Source organism: Canis lupus, chromosome 26 (assembly GCF_011100685.1).
Source record: "Canis lupus familiaris isolate Mischka breed German Shepherd chromosome 26, alternate assembly UU_Cfam_GSD_1.0, whole genome shotgun sequence".
Lineage (NCBI taxonomy): Eukaryota > Metazoa > Chordata > Mammalia > Carnivora > Canidae > Canis > Canis lupus.
Window position 1 is genome coordinate 24,040,713 of NC_049247.1, and position 9,388 is coordinate 24,050,100.

Here is a 9,388-nt window from a genome sequence, read left to right on the forward strand (position 1 = left end):
GGGCCGAAGGTGGCGCTAAACCCCTGAGCCACTGGGGCTGCCCAAAAAATAATAATAATAATTTTGAGAGGCAATGTCACCTAGCCTAGTCTCTGCCTGTAGCTCACCAAGGAGCAGGCCCCTTTTGGTCTGATAACAAGATCATGCTGTGTGTATGGGGCCTTGCACACAGTAAGTATTTGTCTTAGTCTGGTTCATCCAGAGCCAGACTCAGAGACCAGGACTCTAGTGCAGGGAGTTTATTCCAGAGGTGATCCCAGAAAACCCAAGTAGGAGAGAGTGGGGAAGTGAGATGGAAGATGGGAGGCAGCTGTCCAGGGAGAGGATTCACACACCAGCTTCACACAGTCTGCGGTCCAGGGCCACTCCGGGGGCCATCAGTCCTGCAGGCACTTCTGGCCCGTTGGGCGCATGGCTCTGGAGGCTGGAGAAGGGCCTCGGGAGTGGTGAGGTTGAGGGGATACGGGCAGGGCACCAGCAGCTTGGGCTGTAATCAAGAACCGCATGTTGGGCTTCGTTCCTGGTTCGAGGCCAAAGGCTTCACGTGTTCTGGGAGCCCAGACTCTTCCTCTCCACCTGACAGAGCCTAGAAGAGGGCAGTGGAAGGCCCGAGGCCGTGCAGCAATTGAGGGACAATCGGGACTGTCTGAGCCTGATGCTTGCTCAGGTCACTGAATCACACATGCCCAGCCCCAGGCAGAGCACACACCTGGGTGGCCTGGCTGAGCCCCGGAATGGTCCTCCCTTGGTCCTGCCTGGGGGGTAACTGGAGTGGATCTGCCTCTCCTGCAGGACCAGACCTCCCCAGCACCCCCACAGACCCACAGACTAGAGATTTAGTCACTGGGGCAAACGCAGGCACCCTCCCCTGCTCCTTCCCTGGTCCCCCAGCCCTCCCAGCTCCTCCCCTTGGTTTCCTACCCCCAGCATCTCTGGCCCATCCTCCTGCAGCCTGCCTCCTAGGACACCTTGCCCCTGCTCTAAAACCCCCCTTGGCTCCTTGCCGCCATCGAGAAAAATTGAAAACCCCTTAGCCTGAAGTGCCAGAGCATTTGGGGTTCTTCTGGAGCTGATTTTACCTGTTTGACTCCCCCTTGCCTCTCCACCAGCTTTTTCATGGGCTGTTTCCCCTCCCTACAATGGCTTTCCTTGCATCATCACCCTGCATCTAATATCTGCCTCACTCAAGGCCTATTTCAAATGCCTGGTCTTCTCCCTTTTCTGATTTATTTGCTGGCAGGTGAGTTCCCCCTCCCTGAAGTCCTATCTAGACCTCATTGACTCTTCTATCTGCCAGCTGTTGTGAGCCTCTCCCAGGTCCCTGCCTCAGGCTCCTTGACAGTCTGGTTCATTTCTCTATATTCCCAGATGAGCACCCAGCATGGTGCTTTGTACACAGAAGATGCTCGATAAGAGATTACCAGGTGCGCCTGGGTGGCTCAGTGGTTGAGTGTCTACATTTGGCTCAGGGTGTGATCCCGGGGTCCTGAGATCGAGTCCCGCATTGGGCTCCCTGCAGGGAGCCTGTTTCTCCCTCTGGCTATGTCTCTGCCTCTCTCTGTATGTCTCTTATGAATGAATAAACAAAATCTTAAAAAATAAAAGCTTACCAAAGATGTGATGGCAAGGGAGGTTGGCAAAGGCTACCTGTCCTTTCTTAGTTTCTCTACTGCTCTCTAGCACCCCGGGCTTGTCCCCAGCCTTCCCAGGGCCTGCCTACTCCCCAAGCAAGCATTGCCCAGGTTCCCTGCCTCTACCCACCCCTGTCAGAGCTTATGTATCCTGTATCCCATATCCCATCCCAGGGATGTGTGACTTTTCACCTTGTGAACTCATTCTTGCACTTGCGTTCATTGGCCAATGTGCTACCTTCCTGGGAAGGTGGGGGCTGGGTCACTTAAGGCAAATATGCTCTGAAAGGCCCCCTATGTGGAAGTGCCTTTCTCCATACCTACTGCCCTATTTTCACACTCCCTTTTCTGTTTCCTCTCTTCCTTCTTCTTCTCTTCTCTCTCTCTCTTTCTCTCTGTCTTTTTTTTTTTAGAGAGAGCAGATGGGGAGAGGCAGAGGGAGAGAGACAGAGAATTCCAAGCAGATTCCTCACAGAGCATGGACCCTGATGCAAAGCTCCATCCCACGACCCTGAGATCATGACCTGAGCCAAGATCAAGAGTTGGACACTTAACTGACTATACCATCCAGGGCGCATCTCACTGTCTCGTACCGAAACTTTTCTTTCTTTTGCTTTCTTCTTTCTTCTTTCTTTCTTTCTTTCTTTCTTTCTTTCTTTCTTTCTTTCTTTCTTTCTTTCTTTCTTTCTTTCTTTCCTGTCTTAACATTTATTTAAAACTGGGACGCCTGGGTGGTTCAGTGGTTGAGCATCTGCTTTCGGCTCAGGGCTTGATCCCGGAGTCCTGGGATTGAGTCCTGCATCAGGCTCCCTGCGAGGAGCCTGCTTCTCCCTCTGCCTGTGTCTCTGCCTCTCTCTGTGTGTCTCTCATGAATGAATAAATCTTTTTAAAAATCTTAAAAAAAAAAAAAAAGAAAACATTTATTAAAAACTGACTGTGTGCCCAGCACTGGCCTGGGCACTAGAGATCGATTGGGTCAGGACAAATGAAGATCGTGTCCTAGACGGGCATACCGTCAGAGCCTCACAGTCAAGCATATCCACAGTTGTGGGCCTTGGTGAGCAGAACTGAGATGGGGGCCCAGAGGCCCTAAGCTAGCTTGTGAGTGGGGCTCTCAGGGCAGAATGTCCAGAGGAGGTGGAAGACCTTGTTTGAAGTCACTTAGCAATGTTAGGCATGTAACGGGAAGGGGGCCTTATGGTAGAGGGAACAACATGTGCAAAGCAGCAGATGTGTGTAGCTGCATGGCTTCTCCCCAAGTGTGAGGGAGACTATGGAGGACTCAGAGCAGAGGATGACCTCTGGCTGCAGATGGGTCACAGGGGCAAGCCTGGGGAAGGGAGTCCAGGCAAGGGACAGAGACCTGACCCAGAGCTAGGACTGGGCACAGAGGATACGTTCGTGTCCTGGGGCTGCTGTAACAAAGTGCCACAAACTGGATGGCTTAAAACAACAGAAATTTATTCTTTCACAGTTCTGCAGGCTGGAGGTCTGAAATCAAGGTGTCAGCGGGGGCATGTTCCCTCTGAGACTCTGGGTAGAATCCTTCACTGCCTCTTCTTGGCTTCTGGAGGTCATTGTCGGCCCTTGGCATTCCTTGGCTTGTTACTGCATCATGCCGACCTTTGCCCATCTTCACGTGGCGTTGTGTCTGTGTGCCTGCATCTACACAGGACATCGCCACTTCTTATGACACCGGCCGGCCGTATTGGATTAGGACCCACCCTAATGACTTCATCTAAACTTGATTACATGTACAAAGACCCTATTTCCAAATAAGATCAGTCATAGGGAACTGGGGGTTAGGACTTCAACATATCATGTAGAGGTTACAATTCATCCCATAACAGAGAGAAACAGGTAGTTCCACTGAATTTCTCCCAGGGGACAGCCATGACCTTTGCCCTGGCTTTCACCTGTAGTCTCTGGCCCAACTATGGGTGCCTCCAGCCCTCCAGCAGCAGGGAATGTCCTGACCAGTTAAGACCAAACTTTGCACCATGGCACCCTCTGCTGCCCAGGTGTGGCAAGAGCATACTGGCTCCTGCAGGCTGTAAGCAGGAGAGCCCCTTGAAGACTTCATCCATTTTCAACCGTGGAAAGACCTCCGTCCCAAGGCTGAGGTGGCCATCTGGAATAGCTCTGAATGTCTGGAGGCTGCAAGCACCAGCCCTTGGTGTCCGACTGACCTGGGTTTGCAACCTGCCTCTATGGCTGCCTGGCTGGGTGACCCAGGCTGGTCGCTCAGCTTCTCTGTGTTTTGGTCGCCTTCTCAGGAAAGCAAATGTTCCCATATGGCACAGAGCTGAGCACAGAGTGCCAAGCAACTACTCATTGTTAAAATATTAATTATGTTAATAAATGAGTTAATAATTCTAATGTTCTTAAAATGAACCAGGCAGATAGTAAATGCTAATGGAGCAATTTATATTCTTGGCATCTACTCTTTGCCAGATTTATTCTCCTTGGATCCCTAAGGGCTTAGAAGTTCCAATATTAATAATAAATAATTTGATGACATATATTATTATTGGCATTTATAGGCCATTAAGAGTCCAAAGAAATAAAATTATGGGGTTCCACAAACCCAAGATATTATCATATTGCACTAAGTGACATCTCTCTTTGATTTATCAAAAGTGTGGGTGGGGGGGAGATTATCTCATGAATTTGGGATCAATAATATCTTAGCTATTCCCTTTCTTTCTTTCTTTCTTTCTTTCTTTCTTTCTTTCTTTCTTTCTTTCTTTCTTCTTTCTTTCTCTTAGTTCTCTCCATATGAATCAAAGGCTTCAAAGATGTGCTTATTTCTTGCTGCCAAGATCTTTAGGAGGGTGCAGACACTGGCTCCAGGGAGCTGGTGGGTCCAAAACTCTCCCAGACTGAACAACTATCCTGGTTGCCCAGAACTGAGGAGTTATCTGGGATGTGGGAACTTCCAGCGCAAAAACTGGGACAGTCCTAAGATACTGAGACAGTTGGTCACCCTAACTTCTTCCCACCCTGCTTGGATCAGAAACTCACTCCCAGGAAAAAGACTGATTCAAACCCAGGGAAGGGTTAAGAGCTGACAAATCCAGCTTGAAATCCGGTTCTGGCACCAATTAGATGTGTGACCTCAGGTAAATCCCTTAACTTCTCTGAGCTTTGGTCTATAAAGCTAGGATGTTGTGGATATTCAGATAAGGTGTACAAGTACTTGGCTTGGAGCCTGGTACAGACAGTTCTCCAATAAAATCATTTGGCTCTGCCTTTCATGTCTGGCTGCTGACTCCTAGTTAGAGACCCATGACTCCTGTGCCCCAGAAAGTGCCCTTGTCCCCCTGGAGAGGCCGAGGGAGACAGATGGTTAGAGCTGATGCACCTCACTCTGCTGCAAGGGGTTTGGGGTCCCAGAGAGAAGGTTAGTTTTGGGTCTGATGGGTACCTGTAACGTGACCTCAGGCAAGTCCTTTCTGATCTCTCTCAGAATGTCAATTCCCACAGCGGTAAAATGGGATGGTAACTGTGCCTACCTCAAAGGGTGATTGTGAGGATTAATGAGATTATACAAGGAACCCTCAGCCTGGGCCCAGGGCCTGCTGCTCAATGCTACACCAAGGATTTCCCACCTCCCTGTCACACACACACACACACACACACACACACGCACGCACAGACTCTCTTGTTCTGGCTGCACACTCCATCCTCCCTGGCCCCCGTTCCAGTCCTACCACTTGCTGTGTGATCTTGGCCAAATGACTTGCCCGCTCTGAGCTCCTTTCTTCATCTCTGGCATGAGGAAATATGGCAGTTCTCACATTACTGAATTTTGATGAAGATGAATTGAGATAACCCAGTTAGCCTAATGCTGGACACATAACCAGTGTTCAGTTGGAGTAAGTGACCGGTAGAGCCTCAGGATGATCACACAAACGATCTTCCAGGTCTTGGTAGCTCATGGGAGTCCTTCAGCCACGCAGGGCTGCAGCATGTAAGGGGTGCTCATCACACCGTGCCTGACACCTCCGCTCTGTCCACAGACACACTCAGGCACCCGCCATGCTCTCTTGCGGGCCCTCCCCCCACCATCCTCATCAGTCACCTCCCACCCAGGGCCCCACCAGTCAGCACCACTGAGGCTGATTAACAAAAAACACAACATGAAATTCCTTTACTTCTGAAGTCTCCCCTTTAAGGGGAGGCAGGAAATAGAACATTCTTTTTTGGAGGGAAGGGGATTTAACTCTTTAAAAAGCTATAATTAGTCAAATACGGACCTCAGGCTCTGTGTGCCAGGGGCCCAGTCCCGGCCGCCCGAGCCCCGGCAGCAGCCCCACCTCACCCCGGAGCGGGGTGGCACCAGGAGGGCCCCTGCCCCGCCCCTCCTCTGCGATCCAGCGGGCAGAGGGGGACTGGCGGCCGGCGGGATGTCACCACCTCAGAAAGTCCCGGATGAGCTTCCAGAGCTTAGTGACCCACAGATTAACGCCGAGGTCCATCAGGTACTGGATCTCCGGCGTGAGCATGCGACGGCAGAGCTGCGCGTGCCGCTGCCCGATGCTCTTTTTGAGGTTGTAGCCCAGGATGGACTTGGCGCCCAGCGGCTGCCAGGGCTGCATGGCCGAGTCCTGGATGGCGGCGGCGTCCACGGCCCGGCCCCCGTCGATGCAGATGCGCCGCATGCGCTCGTTGGCGTGCCGCAGGGCGGCCACCTCGCGGGCCATGCGCTCCCGCCCGAAGGCCTCCACCTTGCGCCAGAAGCTGGCGTTGAAGTGACGGTAGAGGCGGGCGTCCAGCACGTTCCAGGCCGTGGCGCGCCGGTACAGGTCCCCCGAGAGGCGCGGCACGGCCGATGCGCGGCGGGCATTGAGCTTGAAGTAGAGCACGTCCTCCAGCTCCCAGCACAGCAGGTCCTTGAGCAGCACCAGGGACTCGTCGAAGTACTCCTGCAGGAGCACCAGGTGGAAGCGGCGCTCCACCTCCAGGATGTGCTCCTGCACCTGCGGGTTGCCGGGGTCCAGGCCGCTGTCGTAGCCCAGGTCGAAGAAGAGCAGGTTGCGGAGGTAGTGGGCGTTGTAGCCGTTGGGGTCATAGTAGCGGTCTGGGTCCTGCAGGAACTCGGCCAGCTTGTCGCGGCCCGAGAGCTTCCACGTGAAGGGCACCACCGAGCCGAAGTAGTGGAAGGAGGACTCGAAGAGGCGGGCGGGGTCGCGGAGCACGGTGATGAAGGTGGCGTTGGGCGGCACCAGGCCCCGGACCTCGTCGTAGTGGAAGCGCATGTGGTTGCAGATGATGTTGAAGCAGGCCCCGGGCCGGTAGTCCTGCACCAGGCTGCGGGCGAAGAAGGCCGGGTAGTCGAAGTCGTTGCGGCCGTTGGGGAAGGCGAACTTGAGCCCGTGCTTCTGGCCAAAGCGGAACAGGATGTTGAGCAGCGTGCTGCTGGCCGTCTTGTGAGTCTTCATGAACACGATGTTGCGCCGGGGCTGGCACCCTCCCGCAGAGCCGTTGGCCGGGGTCAGCGCCTCTGGCTCACCCGGGGCTGGGGAGCAGGGCGCTGTGCCCTCTGGGGTCCTGCTGTGGAGGGAACGTGGGGAGAGTCTCAGGGGCTGCTGGGGCCCTCAGGACTTGGATACCCCAACCAGCACCCTGGTGTCCAAAGATGGGGGTCATTGGCCATGGTGCTAGCAGGGGAGCCAGGACAGGAGGCCCCGATGCTCAGGTGGGTGGTTTGGTCTCTTTGGCCTCACTTTCCTCATCTATGAAATAGGGACAATAACACACCCAATCTGTGGTGTTGGGAGGAGGTCAAAGTGAGACAAGCTCCCTGGTTCTTGTCTCATTCATGGCCACCACATCGTACATTAGCATTAGCTGGGACCGCATGAAATTCTGCAGCTCAGTGTTTGACCAAATATAGTCAATGATCAGTAGTTTCCTCTAGTTCAATTTAATACCATCACCTAAGAGCACAAACCAGGTCAGGCCTGGGCTGAGCAGCCCCATGAGAAGGTGGGAGAGCCTCATGGTTAGGAGCCAGGCTTGGAGGCAGGCAGATCCCGGTCTGAATCTGGGCCCTGTGCCAGCTGAGTTCTCTTGGACAAGTCACCCCCACCTCCCAGCCCCATTGGAGCCTTAGATGAGGATAATCCCAGCCATGTACACAGGCAGCTTTGATCCTCATGCTCCATGAGGCAGGCTCTGTTATTATGCCCACTTCATAGAGGAGGACACTGAGGCCCAGGGTTACACAGTGACCTCTGCCCTCAGCACAATTACTGCAGCACAGCATGATACAGGGTAGTGCACAGGGTGCCCCCTCACCCCAATCCCCACCCCTTGGCCCCCCAGGAGGGCCACTCACGTGGAGGCCAGGCCAGCGTGCAGAGGGGGTACAGCATAGGAGTACAGTACCAGCAGGAAGCTGGTGAAGAGAGCTCCCAGGACCAGCCCCTTGGCCATGGACACCCAGCGCTTCTTCTGCGGCAGCGGCATCTCAGACACCTGTGGGGATCACAGAGCAGGGAAAGCATTAGGAGGCTAGCCCTAGGGAGCCTCTGCTGCTGCCCCAGGCCTGGCGGGGTGGAGGACAGCCTTCAACATTGGGACTGGCCTTTGCCGGCTCTGTGGCCCTCCAGCAAGGTCCACATAGGGACAGAGACAAACACATGAAGAGATATAGCGACAGGGTTGCAGACAGAGACGATGGGCAAAGCCAATGCAGAGAGAGACTGCAGAGTGGGGCAGAAAGAAGGTTCTACTGCTTGGTTCAGTTTTAATTTTTAAGCTAAGGGGTAGAGTGGGTACTTGGGTGTCACTAACTTTATCTGTTTTGGGGCTTCATAATGAAATAGTTTTTTTAAAGGATTTTATTTATTTATTTGAGAGAGAGAGAAAGAGCAAGAGGGAGGGGCACAGGGAGAGGGAGTAGCAGACTTTCCACTGAGCAGGCAGCCGGATATAAGACTTGATCCCAGGACCCCGGGATCATGACCTGAGCTGAAGGCAGACGCTTAACCAATGAGCCACCCAGATGCCCCTGAAATCATTTTCTAAGACAGAAGATCCTCTCCCTGTGCCCTGTCCCTCCAGTCCTGGGATCAGGGCCATTTCCAAGGAGGGGTTAGTGGCCTCCCAGGGCCTGAATCTCTCACCTTTCAAAATCTCAAACCCAACCAGCACCACCTGTTCTCTGTGCCCCCCTTCCAAGCTGCCCAGTGAAGGGCTGAGGCTTCTCATCTGTTTTCACTAGTCTCTGTATCCCTGAGTCTGTAGGGAAGGTGGATGGAGAAACTGAGGCTTACAATGAGGAAGAAGAGGGTTCAGGTCACACAGCCAGACCTCTGCCCACAAACCTTCCCTCTCTGATTTCCCAAGTAAATCTGAATTATAGATAAACAATAAAATTTGTGTAATTTTATTTTTTAAGATTTATTTATTTATTTTAGAGAGAGTGGGAGCAAAAGCAAGCAAGCCTGGGGAAGGGTGGAAGGAGAGGAAGAGAGAAACTTGAGCAGACTCCTCGGTGAGCTTGGGAGCCCAGTGCAGAACTCGATCTCAAGATCCTGAGATCATGACCAGAGCTGAAACCAAGAGTTAGTCACTCAGCCGACTATGCCACCCAGGTGTCTTTATCTATTTATTTTTAATTTTATTTATTCATTTGAGAGAGAGAGAGAGAGAGAGAGTCCATGAGCATGGGGAGGGGTGGAGAGAGGAAGAGAGAATGTGAAGCAAACTCCATGCTGAGCACGGAGCCCGAGGTGGGGCTCGATCCC

General features: G+C 53.1%; 1 protein-coding gene across 1 annotated transcript; it reads right to left on the minus strand.

Moving 5' to 3' along the window:
- Positions 1–6,043: 6,043 nt before the first annotated feature.
- GAL3ST1 (galactose-3-O-sulfotransferase 1) lies at positions 6,044–8,105 on the minus strand. The gene is given in 2 exon segments (NM_001135126.1): positions 6,044–7,184; positions 7,975–8,105. Coding segments are annotated over 2 exon segments (1,272 nt in total).
- Positions 8,106–9,388: the final 1,283 nt, after the last annotated feature.